The sequence below is a fragment of the Peromyscus maniculatus genome, chromosome 14, assembly GCF_049852395.1.
Source record: "Peromyscus maniculatus bairdii isolate BWxNUB_F1_BW_parent chromosome 14, HU_Pman_BW_mat_3.1, whole genome shotgun sequence".
Taxonomy (NCBI): domain Eukaryota; kingdom Metazoa; phylum Chordata; class Mammalia; order Rodentia; family Cricetidae; genus Peromyscus; species Peromyscus maniculatus.
In genome coordinates, this window is record NC_134865.1 from 32,888,125 (window position 1) to 32,909,487 (window position 21,363).

The 21,363-nt window shown below is 37.0% G+C and overlaps 1 protein-coding gene across 6 annotated transcripts in view; it reads right to left on the bottom strand.

Annotated features, from left to right (window-relative positions):
- Window positions 1-2,020: 2,020 nt before the first annotated feature.
- Agmo (alkylglycerol monooxygenase) overlaps window positions 2,021-21,363 on the bottom strand; it is a 302,211-nt gene continuing 282,868 nt past the window's right edge. For 3 of the 6 annotated variants that reach the window (XM_006983948.4, XM_042260693.2, XM_042260694.2), the window contains one exon: window positions 5,394-6,985. In XM_006983948.4, the coding sequence (XP_006984010.2) occupies window positions 6,911-6,985 (75 nt within the window). In that variant the 3' untranslated portion in view covers window positions 5,394-6,910. Of the gene's footprint in view, window positions 2,162-5,393; window positions 6,986-21,363 lie in introns of those variants that run through there. The other 3 variants (XM_076550758.1, XM_076550753.1, XM_042260695.2) reach the window with 2 other exon arrangements.

Below are 21,363 nucleotides of genomic sequence, written 5' to 3' on the forward strand. Positions count from 1 at the left end.
TCTTCTCTATTAGACTTTTGATTGATGCAGCAGTAGTGGATGTTCCGCATTGGACGTGAAGAACATCTTACAGATGGCACTGTTCAGTGGTTAAGTGATTGCTCTTTTGCTGCATTGTGTGAGACCAGCCTAGGGTCCTATAACTGATCTGACAGCCTTCAGCTTCGGGAGCAGGGCTTGGATAGCTGTTGCTTCTCTTTCTGTTTGTGCACTAGGAGGCTGTGACGGTTCAGTAAGTGAGGTAAATCTAGGAGAGTCTTTCAGCCTGAGTAACTCCATTTCCGTGTGCACATACGTGCCTCCTGGTGCTTCCGGCAGTGGATTCTGCTAAATCATCTCCTGTAGACATGATCATCTCAGAGAAAGGCAGACTTTTGAAACACACATGATGCTTCTTGGCTCACCGATTTCTTTCTATTTCCTGTAATCACAGATATTGCTAACCCCTCCTCACCCTGAGAATCACATTGATTGATAAATGTTCATGCAAGCTACATATTTATCTTCAGATTTCTTAGAAAATTTCAATACTTAGTTTACTACATATATATTTTCACTTTTGAGAGAGTGATCAATGCAGATCAGCAACCTGCTGATTCTTTCATCCTATAGACCATTGCAACTGCCAGCGGCGCTTTGGAAGGGGCCACTTGGCTGCCAGGTGCCACTGTGGAAGGGCCCTTAATAATTCCCACCCAGGATGAATTAGCCATGCTTAGACACTGATTGTCATCACATATATTATTTTCCCTGTGAGTTAAGCTTTATGCTGGGTTCTCAGTCTAAATGGGAAGTTCAAGATACATTTTTGTCTCGATTGGATACAAAATGAGCAGAAACAATTATATATGAAAATCTTTTTGAGAATTCTGTTAAAATGTGTTAAAGGGGGAAGACTTCATTGAATCTCTTACATTAATACAAGAGAATATGCTGGGAACTGGAACTATTAAACAGCTTTTACAAAACCTAAAGCACTGTGTGCTAACACTTCTATCAATGGCACTAATTAAAATGAAGACTCCAGACAGAAGCAGGCGCTGTGGTCACATTTCTCAACCACGTGTCCTCCTCTACTCCACAGCTTGTTACTCCTCATCTTCCTGAAACTTCCCCTGCTGTTAAACTCTCTGGATTAATTTCTTAAAAAGTGCAAGCAAAATAATTCTATGTTAAAATGTGCGTGGCATCTACATATTTATAGAGGTGTTCAATGACTCCTTTCCTGTGTGGCATTCTTAAGCATCCATGCTTACTTAACCACCATCACCTACTTATATTAGTTAAGATCTTCATTATACCAGCGATACTGCCTTATACCATAAAACTATGGCTTAGAGAACTTTTTTTTTAAATTTTATTTTATTTTTTTACAATACTATTCAGTTCTACATAACAGCAACAGATTCCCTTGTTCTCTCCCTTCCTGCCCCCCTCCCCTTCCCCCCAGCCCACCTCCCATTCCCACCTCCTCCAGATCAAGGTCTCCCCCTGAGGACTGAGATCGACCTGGTAGACTCAGTCCAGGCAGGTCCAGTCCCCTCCTCCCAGACTGAGCCAAGCGTCCCTGTATAAGTCCCAGGTTTCAAACAGCTATCTCATGCAGCGAGCCCAGGACCTGGTACCACTGCCTAGATGCCTCCCAAACAGATCAAGCCAATCGACTGTCTCACCTATTCAGAGGGCCTGATCCATTTGGGAGCCCCTACTCAGCAGAGAAAAACAATGACATCATGAGGTTTGCAGGCAAATGGATGGATCAAGAAAAAATCATCCTGAGTGAGGTAACCCAGACTCAGAAAGACAAATATGGTATGTGCTCACTCATAGGAGGATGCTAGATGTGGAACAACGCATTGGCTTAGAGAACTTTTTCTCCATCCTGCTATCCTGGGAACAGAACCTAGTTCTTGCACATTCTAAGAAGATAGTATCTCTCCCTCACTACATTCTAGACTGCTTACATAAAAGCTCAGTACTTGATTGTGAAGATAGCTTAGAAGTACATTGTTCTAAAGCCTGATGTAGGATTATTTTATTCAAATGAATGTTCCCATCATGCATTTACATTTCTAGAAAGATCTACAAAAGGGGTAGAGATGTAACTTAGTGACAGAACACTTGCCTCACATGAGCAAGTTCCAGGATTTGATCCCTGGTCCTGCAAAAAGAAAAAGCACAGGTAATTATTGTGTAAAAATGCAAATAGTTTCTTTTGTGCAGTTATAAATAACATAAATCTATGCTGTTTCTAACTTTGTACTTATTGATAGTAAAGTGCCAAAATATATCCAAGGAATGTGCTTATAACCATGGATTCTGGTTACCAGCAGTAGCTGGAAATGATGGGCAAAATGGCATGAGAAGAATGGAATTTCAAAACACCCAACACACAAGAAAGAAGCATGTTATTTGTTTTTGTTTATTGATTTTAAGAGATTTTATTTTATTTGCATTTTTATTGAAATTATTTTTCATATAATATATTCTCAATTTGGTTCTCTCTTCCCCAAGTCCTTGAGATCCTTCCCCCTCCCCACCAACCATGCTTCGCCTTCCTTCCCTCTCTCTTTAGGAAAGAAATGAACAAAAAGTCTAAACAAATCAGAATAATTTTTAAAAGGCACATACACACAAACATTAAAACACAAAATCAGAAACCTTATATATAAGCAAATTATCAGTAAGACAAAAGAAATGCCCAAACAGGACAACGTGAGACAAAAGTCTACAAAAATACCCCTGAGTCCATTTTGTGTTGGCTGTCTTCTGCTGAACCTGGTTAAAATATTCAAGGAGACTCCACTGCAGAACACTAATGTTTTCATTGCAAACAGACCCAATTTAGTGATAGCTTCTTCCTTAGGGATGGGATGGAAGGACATGTCTACCCCCACTTCTCAACACTGGGATCCCATCTGATGTGGGCCCCATGAATGCTGCCACATCTCTCTCTCTGTGAGGTCATATGTGTGTCAAACCTCATGTACCTGGAAGACACTGTTTTCTTGGATTCATCCATCACATCTGGCTCTTACAATCTTTCTTCCTATTCTTTAGCAGAACTTTCTGGGCCGTTACAGGAGGGGTTTGATGAAGACATCCCATTCAGGACTGAGTTCCCCAAATTTCTCACTCTCTGGACATTGTCCAGCTGTGGGTCTCTATGTTAGTTCCCATGTTCTGCAGGAGGAATCCTGTCTGATGATGGCCGAGTAAGGTACTGATCCATGGGTACAGCAGAATGTTGAGAGAAGCCATTTTACTTCTACATTCTTTTAGCAGAAGCGTAGTATTTGGTTTTCTCCTAGGCCCACGGCCTATCTAGTCTCAGACTGGCCTCCTGAGAAGTGTCCAGAATGGGCTTCATCTCATGGAATAGAGCTTAAATCCAATTAGAGAGTGGTTGCTTATTACAACCGTGGGAAACCATTTCATTTTGAGAATAACCCTTTCTAATTTCGTCCTTGGTGAGAAGAGAGGCTAAGCCGCTATGCTGTTGAATACAAGGAAGGACACAATGAGATTTGAAAAAATATTCTCTGATTATGGAAACAATGTTGTCAGTTTCTTTCCTTGGAGGCAAGCTTAGATGAAGTCTTTTTCTTCCGTAGAGTTGCTGAGAATCATGACATGAAAATTACTTTCAGATTCTGGAAGCCCAGGTACTCTGTATGCTTTTCATCTCCCCTGGAGCTTTTGAGAAAATGGGGAGTAGGAAAGAAAGAAGGAGCTTGGATTCTGGCTATAGCCACTCTCCTTGGTAGATTGCATCTCCTTAGACCAAACTGTACCCTGACTTACAGAAGTATCTCTGTATTCCTAGTGTAGATTTCTTACTGAACAGTTAAATTACATGCTACAGTAGAGCAAGATTTAGGGAATCTAATGAACAGCAATGTAAGCTAGGAATGCCAACTCTAAGGAGGGTTCATTCAGTTTAGTGGCTAGTTGAACCTCTGAATGCAATTAAATTACAGAGTCACATATCCCAAATAGTATGGCCTTGTGAAGATTATGTGCAGTTTAACAAATATGATTATAAATTAACTAGTGCCAGGAAAATGAATGGACAATTCTAGTGAAAAAGACAGACCAAGAACAGGGATGGACTCTTTTTTGCCAATGACAAGCTTATCAATAAAACTAGTACATTACCAATTGTCCAGGTTGTATTTTTGTGTCCATGTGATGCAAGCCAAGGTCCCTTGGGTAGAAGAGCCTCAATTAAGAAAATGTCTCTATCAGATTACCTGTTGGCTAGTCTGTGGCATTTTCTTGATTGATAATTAATATAGTATCAAGTAACTATGATGCAGTGGGCCTTGCCCACTGTGAGCAGTGTTACCACGTGGCAGCTTATGCTGTGTAGTATAAGAAAGCAGGCTAAAAAAGCCATGCGAGCAAGCCAGTGAGTAGCATTGTTCCATGATCTGCTTCAACAACTCCAACCTTGATTCTCCTCAATAATGGACTATTACCTGAAAGTATAATCTGAAATAAACCCTTTCCTCCCCAAGATGCTTTTGGTTATGGTGTGTTTATCACAGAAATTGAAACTTAATTAAGACACCAATCTTACAAGGTTTAAAAGCCTAGGACTCATATACTTTCTAAACTACTACAGAAAAATTCTTCTTCAACCCCCCCCCTTTTTTTTTAAATAGAAGCATCAAATTGAAAAGTAAAGGCATACTCTGCACATGAACTATAATCCTTGAATTATGATCTGAATACCTTTTAGCAGGAAATGGAGAGGTGTCACAGTCTTTGATGTTAGAATTCAGAGAATTTAAAAAAGAATGGCCATCAACTGTGTTCCGTGGTGGCCTTGGGTAAATGATTTAACCACCTCAGAGTTCTGCAAAATGGTTTTGCAATACCCGTTTCTGCAATAATTTAGAGGTTCCATTAAACATTGCTAATAGAGTTCTGCCCTATAAACGAATTTTGGTCCTCTCGATAGATAAGAGGGACTGAGTGTCCCTGTGACTATTGCAAAGGCACTGTGCACCTCTCCATCAAAACCGGGTAATTGATGAGCCCTGTTTTCAGTGCTGTTCTCTTGAGAGAGAAAAGTGGGGACAATTAAAGTCCTTCCAGTCAAGAACCAGCATAAATTACATGGAACCATTCAAGATCAATTTACGATATTACTAAGAGTTCCATGATCTGTCATCATGCATTAGTGTTTGCCAGAGAAAATAGGACCAGAAAATTAGCAAGGTTGAAGGTTGAAAAATTGTCCTATCTCAGGCACAGAGGCTTGAGGCACATCGCCTATCTGGGAACCATATCCATATTCAAAGGCTTGGAAATTTGTGACTTGAAAATACCTATATTTCTAAAAGAAAATTATTTAAGTCATAGTGAAAAATTAAGGTAGAAAAGAGAACAAATACATTTGAGTTTATTCAAAGAAACCTGAGTTGCGCATGAATTATTTTCATGATTAAACTCATTTTAAACTACCCCTGTATATTCACATATATTCAAGTATACCCCCCATCATAAAATTATTTTGGCATGTTAAGTAAATATTTGAGAATCAATAAAAATTGTATTTTCTTTCCATTAATGAATGATGTAACATATAGCATAGAAATTCTTGGGAATATATAATATGCATCTCAAGAATTTTAATGATACATTAATAGTTTCAAACCAGCAGAGGGCTCTCTCCTGTAAGGTAGGTCTGTCTATACCTATGAAGCCCAGCAATTCCTGTTAATGAGGCACCAAAGTAGGATTTAATATTTGTTATTGACCTCAGAATTTGCTCAAATCCTGCATTTAATTAAGAAGTATAAAAACTGAATGAAGCAAAGCCAAACCCACTTCTGACGCTTGAGATATAATTATTAATATTTCCATCATGCAAAATTAATTTTCTTCTGCTGTTTCAGCTTGAAAAGTAAATGTGCCTCATTTCTGCCTCATGAGTACGCACAGACTCCTGCAGCCTGATTCTCTGTCAGCTCCCCACGTTTTTTTTATTCAAATCTTAAGTAACAGACTTAAAAGTGGGGCTGAGCAACTGGAGTTAGTCCTCTTAATTTAGTGATGCATGTAGGTAGAGAATAATTTTGACTTGGACTGCTAAAATTGTCATTTGAAAATTGTCTGATAAATTTTGGAGGAAGGGAAGAATTCTTACTTTTTAAAGACTTTTTTCCAATATTTTTCTCAACTCAGTTCTTATCTCTGTCAGTATTTTCAAATGGAACATACAACAGACTTTTAATATTTCATAAGCAGTATACACACACCATTTTTGTCACTTCTGTTCAGATGATTTTATTAACATTATTGTGACTATTTGAAACAGAATGAATTACAATGTACTCCTCAAGCTGTTGAAACAAGTCGACCCACCATTCTAGAAGTACGTTTTATAAACTAACATGTTGAACAATTAACTTTTTCCAATTCTAATTATTTTTACCACATTGATGTATTTTTATGTAATGTGGCAATACAGATGATTTATTTGCAAAGGCAAATGCCAGCTCACGTAGACTCCAACACATTTTAAAGACCACAGAGATGTATTTAAGTATGATTTTAGCAAATGTTAAAGGAAAACTTGTCAAACCAAGCAAGACAAATGTAATTTTCATTTCGTTAAATATTTTAAGCCCACCCTTTCCTTTCCATTGGCATTGAGACAGATGAGAATAGTGAATACAGCCTCAATATATATAAAATAATCTGGCTTTTAGTGAGAGCAAATAGTATACTTCACTTTAATTTTAACAGAAAAGCGAACATGAAAAGCATAGGTAAACAGGTACTTTCATTTTTCATTAACTAAGTAGCTCCTGTAGGCAGTATGTAAGACAACGCTCTTTCTGTAGCAGTGACCTGCCATGGATGACTGACAGGACCAAGAGAGCTGTCTGGAGTTGGGCTACTTCCAAGAGCCAGCGGTGAGTCGTTTCATGCTTCTTACTCCCCAAAAAGCAGTGCAAACAGAAAAGAAAATCTGAAGAAAAAGAAAGTGAGTCAAAACTTTCATTCCACTAAATTAAATTATTTTCCTGGAAAAAAGCAAACACAAATAATTTCACACATTCAAATTTCTTAAACAAATTTCTGTAAGTTGCTCAATGATCAGATTTAGTCAACCTAAGACATGCTATGTGAATATTATAATGAGAGTAAGAAGTTTATTTTGCCTCTTTTTTGTTGTTCCTATGTTTACATACATGGGTTATTTAGAGATAATTAGATACTGAACAAAGAAGAACAAGTTTCTTCTACATTTATGGGTTCAAATACTGTATGTTCTATATTAAATGATGTCATTGCTCCTACAGTCTAGGGAGGTTTAGGAACAGGAGAAGTGGAAACACCGTTAAACAATTGTTTACCTCTGAGGTGAAATAATCTACCCAACTGTGCATTTCATCCAACAGGAAGGAAATCCAAAAAACTATGGCTAACTTGCCTTCTCCATCTTCTGATCTCGCTGTGCATAAAAATGTAGCAACAAAATTCTCCTTAAAATTGTGTGTGTGTGTGTGTGTGTGTGTGTGTGTGTGTGTGTGTGTGTGTGTGCGTGCGTGTGCGCGCTCCTTGGGAGTACTTTGAGTTCAATTTCTTGCTTTTAGGTAACATTAGATATGCACAACAAATCATCAGAGAAATCAAACACGTGATAGTTTTGATTTGTAGTGAATTTAGCAATAAGAAGCACACAGCCATTCCCAGCAAAAATAATGGTTGTAGCATTTTCTGCTCTGCATAATCTAAATACTGTATTTCATAATGCATCTGTATCTGCACAGGTTGTAGGTTGTGTGTTTTGAGGTTTCTCCTATGTGAATGCTTCCCCTCATCTTTTTGTTAAGCCACGTGGCTGCTTTCCTGACCTGCATCTTAGGAGAATGTTAGACTAATGATGAGTGTTAGATGATGATGAAACAGCGAAACTTATTGTAATAAGTTTGCAATAAGCCAGACTTATTGTAATATCTATGCGGGTCTGTGGGTCTCCTCTCTACACCGTGTCTCTCTATACGCACGTATGAACTGTGCAAACCTTCTCTCCAAACTATGACAATACTACAATTACTTCTCCCCAGGAAGACATTTCCTGTTTCTGGAAGATGCATTAAAATATACAATGAAAACATACTTAAGCAGTAACATGTAAGCATTGGAGTATGCTGGGGTGAGGTACTGAGGTAAAGTCAAAGACATCAACTGAAGTCAGCCATTAAATAACCGAAAATACTTTTGCAATCAGGATCAGAAAAATGAAACAATGTCAGCAACAATTAAAAAAACAAATTTTGCTAAGCATTGGTGCTTAGATGTGATGCATTGTTCAGTTTAATTAAAAACTCCTAGATGATTATTTTCCTGAATGTTGATTAGTCATATAGGTTTGTTCCCATTATTCTATGCATTCCTTTCAGCCTATCACACCCACAAAATGAAAAAAAAAAAAAGAAAATAAAAATCAGTACTTACATTGAAGTATAAGGCAAGAATAATATTAACATTTTGGAGTTGCCTCAGAAGTCAAGCACAATGTATTTAATGGCTGGTTTTCAATTTGTTTCTTTTGACTGTAACTCAAGAGAAATGACCTCATGAGATTTCTCCTGGTGGTGCCAGGTAAAATAACACCAGGACCAGAGGAGAATTGTGAACACTACTGTACTAGAGTAGCGAGCTCCTCTTGTCTCTGAAGATGAGTTAATGTGGACTGGATATCGGAGAATATGGCTTCCCAAGAGGGTCAGAGGTGATGTCTATAGTATTGGTAAACATTTTATTTGAATTCAGTATCTCCATCAGTAACTAGCACATGGTAGTAAAATCCGAAATATATGTGGCAATGAAGGATTTTAAGTTTGAATCTGTATTTTCTACATGAAGGAAGACCTGAGGTGAGTGATTTCCATGAAACCTCAAAAACTCAATGTAAAATTTCATGTGTCATGATTCAATTTTTTTCCTCGTCCCCAAGTATGGATGATTTCCTTAAGACTACACATACTTCTATCACTAAAAATTCTTCAGTCAAACAAGAGTGAAAAAGTAAAAAATTACAGGGTATGACTTTGTTATTTTTTCACCATGATGGGAAACCCTTCTACCTTTGAAACCCAATCTTTTTTTGTTTTTTTGTTTTGTTTTGTTTTGTTTTGTTTTTTGTTTTTTCGAGACAGGGTTTCTCTGTGTAGCTTTGCGCCTTTCCTGGAACTCACTTGGTAGCCCAGGCTGTCCTCAAACTCACAGAGATTTGCCTGGCTCTGCCTCCCGAGTGCTGGGATTAAAGGCGTACACCACCACTGCCTGGCTGAAACCCAATCTTTTTGATACATGTGAACCTCCTTCCTACAAAGCCCGATATCTCCTGTTTCCTACCTGTCTCAAATGCAGTCAGCGCCCTACAGAGGAACAAGGTTCACTTTGTTTAGTTTATCTGTTTGGGGTATCTATGGGCTAATCCTCCAAAGAAATGTACAGTTGGTTATGGAGGCCCACAGAGGCTCCCTATTAAGATCTTACTCAAGGTCAGAGAATCTGAGCTTGCTTTACCCATCAGGGTTGCCATAATGGGATGATTTGGCCATGGGTGTGGTTTCCAGGTATTTTGGCTGTACATTGTGTTTTGATCTTGAAAGGGGGAGGTCTTTTACCTCTCCACTTGGTAGTGTATAAAAAGCCCATTAGAATAAAGGTCAAGGTGACCAGGTATTGGACCCTCCTGAAGCTTTCCTGTGTCTCTGTCTTTCTTGTTGTCTAGATCTGTCTTTGTATCTAATACCTCCTCATTCCTCTCTCCTCCCTGCAGGAACCTTTTGACAGGTTGGAGCTGGACTCCTGCAGCTAGTAGCTTTCAGGTGCCTCAGTCAGATCTTCCTAATATACTGTAGAGAGATGCTTGGGCCAGGGAAGCTCTTGGTGTCCTTACCAGACCATGTTGTCTGATTCCCACAACATGTCTTGGAGGATTGTGATCTACTTTGGATGGAGCAATAGGAGCTCAAAATGTGTTAACAGATGATTACTAAACAATCTCAGGAGTATCACTAGCTGAGACAGTGCTTCACTGTGGCCCCAGAAAGCCCGTTGCACATACAACTCTGACAGCAGCTGAGCGAGATGAGCATCACATCCAGAGTTAATTGTTTTATCTATCTATCTATCTATCTATCTATCTATCTATCTATCTATCTATCTATCTATCTATCATCTATCTATCTTTCTTTCTATCTATCTATCTATCTATCTATCTATCTATCTATCTATCTATCTATCTACTTATTTTTAAAGAGTAACAGTCTGGATTTGCAGGTTTTAAAGCCAATGACCACTAGGCTTTTAAGATGTTTACACAATCAAGATTTTAAGGATGAAAATTAGAGTTTTTAAACATAATGAAATATATATTGACAAACGGTCACAAAAATGATGTAAAATGACTATATCCTTCTAAAACTATGGTTGACACTTCTCTGTTAGAAATATTAAAGTAGAGAAAACAAATTAGTTTTTATATTCTGAACATATGTATATGGATATATTACCATATATAACATATAAGAAGTTTAATAATGTTACATCCATAATTTAATATGGAAAATTATTTGGGATGAAATTCATATAACCATTTGATTATTGAAATCAATTTTGTCAAAATTTTTCTCTTTTTCAATTTTGTTTGATTTTGTATTAAACTATTCATTTTGTGTTTTCATAGTTATTGAGACTAAATGTGTCCCATTTGGTAATAGATCATTACATATTTCTCATTTAAGTTAAATGAAAGAAACTTCATTCTTGCATAAGCATAGTGACAGAGTAAATGAATATTGTAGCTTTTTTTTCATTTATTCTTATGTTTCTGTAATCAAACTCAATGCACCCTCATTTTATCATAGGTCTGGCCAAGTCCCATGATTTTAACAGCTGGATGCAAAATATGAAACAGAGGGAGTTCATTCTCAGTGTCAAGCCCTCCCTGTGCTAACACATCATTAGTGGTCCTTGTCTTCAGGCGATTTCCTTGACTTCCCAGGGACTTCAACTCTAATGCCTGAACTTTGACCTATACAGATGCTCTCTCTGTTTATTCCACCTCATTCTAGAAAGCTCATCATTTGGCAGGTGGCTAATCTGAGCACCTAATCCCTATTAAATACCAAGGGGAACTATTGCCCCCACCCAGTTCAGTCTGTTTCAGAGGCCTTGTGGAAAATGCTTCAAATATGAGCGAATGAAGATTCTAACTTACTGGAAGGAGAATCATAGAAGCAGGGGTAATTTTGTGCAAATGACATGCTTTTCAGCTGCAAATCCCCAAATCACAAGCCAAGTGAGTTGACTTCTTATATGCCTCTGTGTATATTCATCTCTTCTGGTTTGGGTATATATCTATAGCCATTCAAACAGACATGATGGCCAAAGGAAGCAAACATCTCCTTGAACAGTGGGCCATTGCAAGTACAGTTAGTGAGCAGCACTACAGCTTTTATGGAAGTGTGAAAAAGACTTTTCATAGCATTTAACTTTGACATAAATTTGCAGGGGAAACACATGCTTTAAAATTACTTGAATTATTCACAGGAGAAAGAATGTCTATGGAATAACTTGACTTTTTGGTTTGGCTGGTTTTTGAATCTTAAAAGTTTATTTTCAATAATGTTGAAATAAAAACACTCACTGTGCTATATCTCATTTATTTTCTGCCTACTGATAAAAGCTAATCAATGCTTTATGGAGCCCTGCAGCACTAATGAGTTGATGAGCATGCCAAATGTGCTGTTATTTCTCATAGGGAGGACCATTTATTCTACCTGACCAAGGAAAGGATCTCAATTATTGATATATGAAATGCTAATCTGTGAATTTTGTTTTATTTTTATTTCATTTAATTAAACAACAAAGTGTATGCAATTGTCTAAGTTTAAAAAAACATGTAGATTTTTAAAACAATTTCCTAGGACTCCTGATAATCACATATACTCATTCTCAGCTCTGACACCTTATACCTGAGCCCTAAACAGGAGATATTTTAACATAGAATGTCTTTCTTTCCCATCCAAGGATTAATAGGTATAAATTTAAAACATTCAAAAGTAAAACTATATAAAAAGAAAAAGAAATATTACTCTCTAGTTTGAAAAGATGGCTCAGCAGCTAAGAACATTGATTGTCATGCAGATGACCTGGTGTTCAGTTTCTTACATCCATATGGTGATATCTCTCACTCTAATTCTAGAGGAACCAAGGTCCTCTTCTGACTTTCACAGGTACTGGGCACACAAGTGGTACACATACATGCATGTAGGCAAAACACTCATACACAGAAAATAGAAATCATCTACAAAGTTAAAACAATTATTTTTCTAGTGTCAGTGAAGTTTGACTGGCTATTTGTAACTGGCTATTGTAAAGAATGCCAATAATTATGAGCGAGAACTGCTTTAATGAAAAAATGGAAAATATCTACATTATTTGAAATTATCTGGAGAAAACTAAGTTAACCCTCTAAGCACCATGCTTTCAGTTTTAGAAATGGCTTTTGAGAACTGTAGAGATAAGGACTCAAACAAACATTAAACTTGAATTGCTGTAATATATCATTATTTCCTATCAATGCAAGGAACAAAGACACACACCCAGAACAGGGACAGACACCAGACGTCTTTAAAAATGAGAACATCAGAAAGTGACTAGGGAGTGGTAGATTTTCTTTTCTTGGACTTTATGAAGAACCTGTTTCATAAATGTCTACTCAAAAGAAATTAAGAGGTTTTATCTTTGCCTATAGTGTATTCTGTAGATGGCTAAAATATTGAGTCATACAGAAGAAGACAATCAAAGTGTAGAGAAGCTGTTTCTAGATGATGTAGAAGCCTTGAGAATTGTGTGTGTCTGTATATATATATGTGTTTATTTCTAAATAATATTTTCAAAACACAATCACAACTATATTTAATATGAGATTAAAGGACAATTTACTACTGTTTAAAAATTAACTTTTTGTACCATGCATTAAAATGAATTAAAGATTTTAGCTTTGAGAAAGCAGTACGTTTATGTACATGTATAAATGAGAACTGTTTGGAAAGGATGTATTTCAGTCCTTTTGTATCTACTGATATTAGTTTTAAGAAAGGAAATACACTAAACATCCATGTCCAAATTAAATCAATACAACTTTGGGAATATGTCTTAAAGCATAAGAAGTCATTTGTAAGCATTTAGCTGACTTCTGTACAGTGAAAACTCAGATATTTTGCAGTTTTATACTAAGTTGGGGCAAAGGAAACAAAGTGGAAAAGGTATTAAGCTGACTAACACAAGTGTCATATCATCCATGTTAATAAATTCTTCAGCCCCTACCTGATAATCTCTTAACATGTACAATAATTTATTCACTTCTCAAAGTCTAGTCTCTTTCTACATTATTTGTGAACTAGTCTGCTGTCCATCTAGACCACATTTGAGTTATCACATAAGCACTTGAGAATGACAAATATTCTTGATAAGATTAGGGATCACTTAGAGGTCTATGAAGCCTACCTACATTTCAGAGAATACGTTTGAAGACAGTTGGCTTTAATTAGCTACTGTGCATGCAAACCCATCTGGTTGGAATTGTATAAACCATAATTAGCATAAAATGAAAATACATGCTACATTTCTCAAAAACATCTGTGGAGTTTTCTTCATTGAATTAAAAGTATGAATTAATTGTCTTTATTGACACACAACATTTTTAGGAATACTAACATTACCAAGTTTTGTTTTCAGAATACAGTAATCTGCTCACACAATTTGTGGAATTGCTTTTGACTAATTGCTGAATTCTTTCCTTTTTTATAGGCAATGGTGCTGCTCCAAGGACTGTTTTCTCTACAGATTCTAAACATTTTCATATATTCTTACTATCCAAATTTCCTTCTGTATTTTTTTTTCTGGTTAGATGTTTCTTCTTTTATTTTCAAGTTGAAAGAAATGAAAGAGAATGCAGTCACTGGGCTGGGGACTGTTGTAGGAAAGATAGTCTTTTATGGGATTCGTTATACTAGGCATCTCTTGCACTTATTCTTTTTTTTAATTCATATGAGAAGGAAACAAAACAAAGCAAAGCATGACAAATTCATAAACATGATCAACTTGTTTTAGCTTTGAAAAAGTTGGAACTAAAACCAGAGTACAAAGAATAAAAAGTGCTTGATGAATATTACCTAGTTTTACTTTGTGCTGAAACTTTTATATGCATTAAAGTTACTGATGGATAAATTATTCTAAATATGCTGATATTATGTCCTAAAAGTGAATGAACTGCAACTGAACTCTTTTTAAGAGTTTAATGAATTCAAAAGTTCAATATTCCATTCATTTGGTTATTTGTCCCGGTGTTTTATCCAACCTTGGCTTCAACAATTCTCGCTCATATAAACCCTCTTCTTACTCACTAATTAGACTCCCAGTGCTCCACCAGGGGCCCAGCCGTGGATGTCTGCCTTCAGATTCCTCAGTCCTTGGATGGGGTTTATGGCACCACTATCTGGGTGTCTGGCCATCCCATCACCAGAGTAGGTCAGTTCCTGCCGTCTCGCGACCATTGCCAGCAGTCTTTTGAGGGGGTATCTTTGTGGATCTCCGTGGGCCTCCCTAGCTCTCTGCTTCCTCCCCTTCTCACCTTCTCATGTGGTCTTCATTTACCATGGTCTCCTATTCCTTGTTCTCCCTCTCTTTTCTTGATCCAGCTAGGATCTCCCACTCTTTCCCTCGACTGTCGCCCTTCATTGTTCCCACTCATGACCAGGCTATTCATGTAGATCTTGTCCATTTCTCCGTGTCTTTTTTTGGGGTCCCGTTTTCCAGGTAGCCTCACTGGTGATGTGAGTAGCAGTCTAGTCATCCTTGTTCCACATCTAGCATCTTCCTATGAGTGAAGCACAGGATCTATGAACCAAAGGCTGAGGGGCCCCCAACTGGATCAGGCCACCTGAACGGGTGAGACAGTCATTTGGCTTGATCTGTTTGGGAGGCAGCTGTGCATTGGTGCCAGGTCCTGGGCTCGTTGCATGAGTTGGCTGTTTGAATCCTGGGACTTATGCAGGGACACTTGGCTCGGTCTGGGAGGGGGGAATGGACCTGCCTGGACTGAGTCTACCAGGTCAACCCCGGTCCTCGGGGGAGACCTTGATCTGGAGGAGGTGGGAATGGGGGGTGGACTGGGGGGAGGGGTGGGCGAGAGGGGGAGAACAGGGGATTCTGTGGCTATTATGTTGAACTGAATGGTGTTGTAAAATAATAATAATAATAATAATAATAATAATAATAATAATAATAAAAACCAAAAAAAAAAAAAGAAAGGATGAAATGTTCAAATTGAAAAATTAAAATTAAATTTTGGTGTAACATGAGTTTCAATGTAAAATTCCAGTTTATTTCTCCTCTTTAGTTTATTAGAATTTTGATTTTTCTATGTTGAATATACATTAAATGTATTATTGGAAAACATGAACTATTATTAAAAAAGTTCTGCCAGTTAAAAAAAAAAGTTCAATATTACAATTTATATATTTTTTATTTTATTGAAGATTTTTATAATGATTGGGTATCAAACCAAAGCCCTCATAAATGCAAAGGAAATCCTCTGGCCCTCAACTATACCCAATAGTTACTCAAATTTCTTTTGTAGTTCTATACAACTACACAAATGCTTTACTTATAATTAGAAATAAAGTCTCTTTGATTTCCATTGGCACAAAATTCCTTGTCTCATATCCAGTATGTTTGAAACAGAAAACATTCAAGTAAAAGATTGATGGATCCTAGTCTTTCAAGGTCCTAAAAGACTTATCTCTAATGAAGATATGCATGACAACTACGATTTAAAATATCTTACATTTCTAACTTATTTCCAACTAGTGAAATTATGACATTTGTTCTCCAAAACAGAGCCCTGTTTCAATGAAATTTACAAAGGAAAATCAATCAGTCACAATCTTCTACCAAAATTTTATTTCTGTAATTAGTGAGTGGCAAGCAAACCCTCTCCCCAGAATCTTATCATACAGCAAATAGGTTTTCAGTGCATCCAGGAGCAAGAGCCTAGAATGCCTGATGTGGCTAAAAAATTCAGCTTTTGATAAATACTCATATATTCAAAGAAATGTGTTTTATATGTAAAATGACATTCAGCAATGCTTATCATGACATTTTGTGTGTCACCAAAAATTTCTTTGTATTTCTATACTACTTAGGAAAAATAACAAAAAGTCTTATATGTTCAGTTTTTCAGGAGCGCATGCTGTGTTTACAGACATAATAGTGGTAACTAGTGTTAAAAATAGGACAGTCTATGTTAAGAGAGTTTTTTTTAAAGACTCTTGCATATTGTTTTTGCTTGCGTCATAGGGATGATTAGAGCCTCAGTAACTGGAGGCCTCCAGAGTAGACTAATAGAAAGCCAACTAATAGAAAACTACATATGGCTCGCAGCTTGAGAGATTTCTTAGTTTGACCAGAGATGGGACGGCCCAAATGGTTTTCTGTGAATGTCCTCAGTCGTAAACTGCATCCTACTAGGCCAGGCATGCCAGAACTGGTCCCAAGGGTATACAGAACTGTGGCTGATGGCTAATAACGACAACTTCCTAAGGAAGCCACAGCTGCTTTCCCGAGAGACACCCCAGATGCCTGAACTTGCCCTTACTTTCTATTTGGACTACCTGTTCTGGCAAAAGTTCCAGTAAAGAGAGAGGCAGGCAACAGGCACCCAGCTGTTTCCAATAAGTTTGGCAATCTAGATCCTGATTGCATGAACACTGCAGACGTCCAGAGCGCACAGTCTAGCTTTGAAGCTGTAAGTAAGGTATTAGCCTGCACCAAGACACAAATCTCCTCAGTTCCAAGTGATAATAGTAAGAACAATTTAATTATGAGGGCAAATACATTACTAAATAACCTATCATGACCTGAAGGAAAGAGGTAGAATCTCCACAAATTGAGGAACAATATATATAGGTGTATATTAATTTCAGATTCAAATACACATTTCACATATTTTCTGAGATGATCTTGAATAACATAATAGAATATCCGCATCAAACACCCTACAGTAATTAGGCAATTCAACATTAGAAGTGTTTCTTGAAATATTCATTGACAATTGTAAGAAAAGGCAGTAAGCACAACTGAGGCAATTCTGAGAAAAGCAAGCATATTAGAAGGATCAATTATTAGAATACACAACTGATGATGGAACTATGAAAGAAAGGGACCTGACCTGAAGCACAAGATGGATAAAGAATGGGAAGAAAACTAGGATGAAGGATGCACTTCCATCACTTCTACTACAGTGTCAACAAGAGAAGAAAGACAAATGCATTGTGAAAAACTATTAAAAGCTTTAATATAGAGCCAATGGAAAACAACCCCATATTTTTAAGTCACAACTAATAAAATACTAGATTTCAATCTTATTTCAAATAAATACTCATATTACTCTATCAATTCCTTAACTATTTATTTAGCATTAGATATGCAATACAAAGAAAAAAACAGCATAGCACCAACTTGTAATGTGAATAGGTATGCAAAATATTGTGTGGACTCAATCCTCATCAGATAATATTTGTTCATCAATCATCCCTCCCCCAAATTCCATTCTGTGCCGTGCATGTCCCTGCTAACTTGGGTCAGAAAAAAGAGCAATATAGTCCTTGAATGTATAGAACTTAGAATTATATACGTTTTGTGAACTTATCTCCTATAGCCTGGCAAACTTTTATATGTGTCTTTCTGAGTCTTTTGTTTTGTTAAAATTAGTTAAATTATGGAGTTATTATATTTAATTTCATAACTTTTTTGAAAAATAAATTTTATATTCCATAATTATTTTGGAGGAGTTTATTTGAGTAAGGAAAAAAATCATTCTCATTTTAGTAGACAGAGAGTTTCCTATGCAAATCATAATTGATTACCAGTATTCCACTTTTGGGCACAGAAATATATTTGAATCACAATTTTATCTTGAATAAGATATTTAATGCTACTATACTTCAGTGTTTATATCTGATGACAAAAATAATCTGGGAAATTCCTTGGAAATAATGTGTATGAAAATGTATTGCAGCTTCAGTTGTGCATCTGTTACAAACACGTTTTAGGCCATATGATCACATTATCCTTACTGTTGCTGTTAGTGACTTAGCCTTAGCAGTGATGATTCCTAAACTTTGTTCTGAAAATATTCACAGTTCATTGTTTCTAACTTTATTTTGAAGATTATTGTGTAAGACACATACAAAGAACTTATTTTTTTAATAGAGTAAAGAAAGTATAAATGGAAATGGTAACATCCGCTTCTTTTTCTAAATGGCTCCCCTCACTCATTGTCTTTGAAAACCACAAGTCAGAACTATAAAAAGGCTTAAAGATCCAAACTTTGGGGTTCTAGAAAACCACTGCCTGAGAGCCCTGAAATCTGATTTGTTCTTTTTGTTTCAAAATGACTAAATCATTCTACTTTCTCAAGAAGTGAAAAGGAGTTTGCCAACACAGTATGGCAATATTAGAAACTTCCCAGGATTATCCCCAGAAATAATTACATCTGCCAGGAAAAGAGGGCAGAGAAATAGTCTTGCCCCAATTATTGGCACAACAATGTTGCTGAATGAACAGAGGAAAAGTCATGAGAAGTACCTTGTAAAAAGCATTCTCTACACATTTTGGAGAATGTAGAGAGACTAGGAAAGAAGAGAAAAGAGGTGGTTTTAAGTTCCCAAGTCCCAGATTACAAAGTTTGTAATCTCCAAGGACATAGTGGTCTCTGGCAATCAGTTGTCTGAAATTTAACTGCAATAAGATCATGTTCAAAAAATAATGTAGTGGATATGGCCAGAATGATGGCAGATTATGTATCGGTAATGACAGGAAATTTTGTGAGGACTGTGTAGAGGCACAGTGATGAGAATTCAAAGGGAAGTGCAGTGGGTACTGGGTGAAGATGATGGGCTTGAAGGACAATTTCAAAAGTAAATACTTCATTTACACATGTAATTCAAAAAGTACAATGCATATTCTTGGTCATGTTGCAAAATGACAACCTACAAATAATTGCTTAGCTTTTAATGTAGTTGAATGTTCATTATTGTTGCTTCTTTTCCTTTCTGTAGATGGATAAAAGTTGGGGGAGATAGATGGAGCTAGAGAGGAGAGGAGGGGGATGAAGAGAGAGTTCTTAAGATTCCTAAAATAATTAGGATGTTTTGAAGATAGTGGAAAACTTATGAAACATTTGTTGCAAGGTAAATTGCACTTTAGGCCAGTATGAGTTCTCAGAAACTTTCTCTGTAGCCATGGATGCATCTAAAAGGTTTGTGATGGTGCATCTTACAGATAGATGCTGAGGCCATGCCAATGATTCTGGAATAAGTAGGAGATGGTGAGATCTCCTGGTTCAGATCATGTGGAATAAAAGGTGTCCAGAGGTAAAATTACCTAGAAAATCCTTGAGCTAGTCCTGATACAATCCAAATGGTTTTGTGGATATAATCCCCTTACACTAAGTTTCTTACCAATGGAGAAGCACTGTGAAAGACTAAAGGAAGAGGTGAAGGAAAATTGCTACACAAACGTCTGGCAATTTAAACAAATTCTACCTGTAGAAGGTAAAATGCAGAATATCAGACAAAAGAAATATATTCATGATAAACCCCTGCAGGCTTCTAACTGATGAGCTTCTTCATATGTACTAGGCTAGTATATATATTTAATTGTATTTTTAAAGATAAGCTAAGTGGAATCTACCATAAAAATAATTTCCAAATTGTGAAATTACCTTAACAGCATAGCAGTGTTCTTCCCCTAATCTGCATATACAGACACAAAATCTTATTTGAGAACGGTGTTTTCATTGCCCTTGGCTTTTGTGTCTATTGCTATTTCAAGCTGCATTTTTGACAGAAATTGTGCTATAAGACTCTATGGAAGCTAAACATTCATTGCAAGCATTCAAAAGAATACATTCAATATAAATTATATCCCAACAAATGTGTTATATCAATATTTTCTGCTACAAACATTGCCGGCCAGTTCTATCTGAACATTTTTTCTTTACCCAGTTACGATCCTCAGCAGTAAATCAGTCTACCACAGAATCCTTACTTCATCACTTCTCCTCGGTAAGAAGCAAAAGGCCAGAGAAACCTCACAGAACTCTCGAATGAGAAGACTGGTTGACCCTTGACAATTTCACATGGATAAATATTGATGAAATTTTAACATGATGGAATTAAGGAATAATCTACACTCAAAACTGAAAAAAGAACCCACATTCCAGAATGTCCTCTGTCTTTCTCATTTTTTTTTCTTTCTGTGTTTCATGTTTTTTCCTTTGCTCTGGCCAAGTGAGTTACAAGTTCCCAAATGATCCGACGCCTCAGCATAGCTTGAGCTGCCGACCGGAATTCTCCCACATGGCTTTAGTGGCCAGGTCAGTCGGCATGATACTGGTACATTTAATTTTCAAAACACATAGAGTTGGAACAGATGTGTTTTCTGGGGATTGCGAGATGAAGTTCATGAATAAGGGGGCCTGGGTAATGTTGGAGGACAACATGGTTAGTGGTCTCTGTGAGACTAATGCCTGCTGATAACCATAGCTTGTCTTTGTGAAGAGAAGTTTCTAGAATTTGTGTGCAGCACTGTGGAGACTATCAGAGCTACCGAAGCTGAAGCAGGGCTGCAGGAACTCCAGATCTTTATGTAAATTAACCCTACAACATGGAAAGCATTAACTTGAGGGTTTTAGGAATTTGGAACACGGAATGCCGAGGGTGTGGGTTGAATTGAAACACAGTATTATGACAATCAGTTTTTCTCTTGAGACAATTTTTTTAAGGTGCATACAAATGTGTAATTGAGCATTGACATATTACATCATGGTGTTATGCCCTAAACAGGCCCTATCTGTTTTATAGTATTTATTTCACCAAATACCACTGGATATTCATAGATTCCTCCTTTAGAGTCAAGCCGTCTGAATAAATGAGCAGGATGCTGAGGTGAGCCAGTCACTTCTCCGAAGAAGCCAGGCCTCAAAGGCTCACACATACACAAAGTACTTCTTCTGGAAAAACATTCCTGGGTTTTCAACATAAATCAGGGTCAACACATAATACAATCGTACTCTAGTGCATTTAAAAGCTGGAGAACAGTCTAACTAGGACATTGTTGCTTCCAGCAAACCTTCGGGCCAAACAGCAATCAGAAAGAATTCATGGCTTGTGTTTAAATCCATCTCGGTTAAGGCCCAGGAAGGGGTTGCCTGGCTTCTTGGGCAATTTCCAAGTGGGCGTTAGGAAACAACACTTT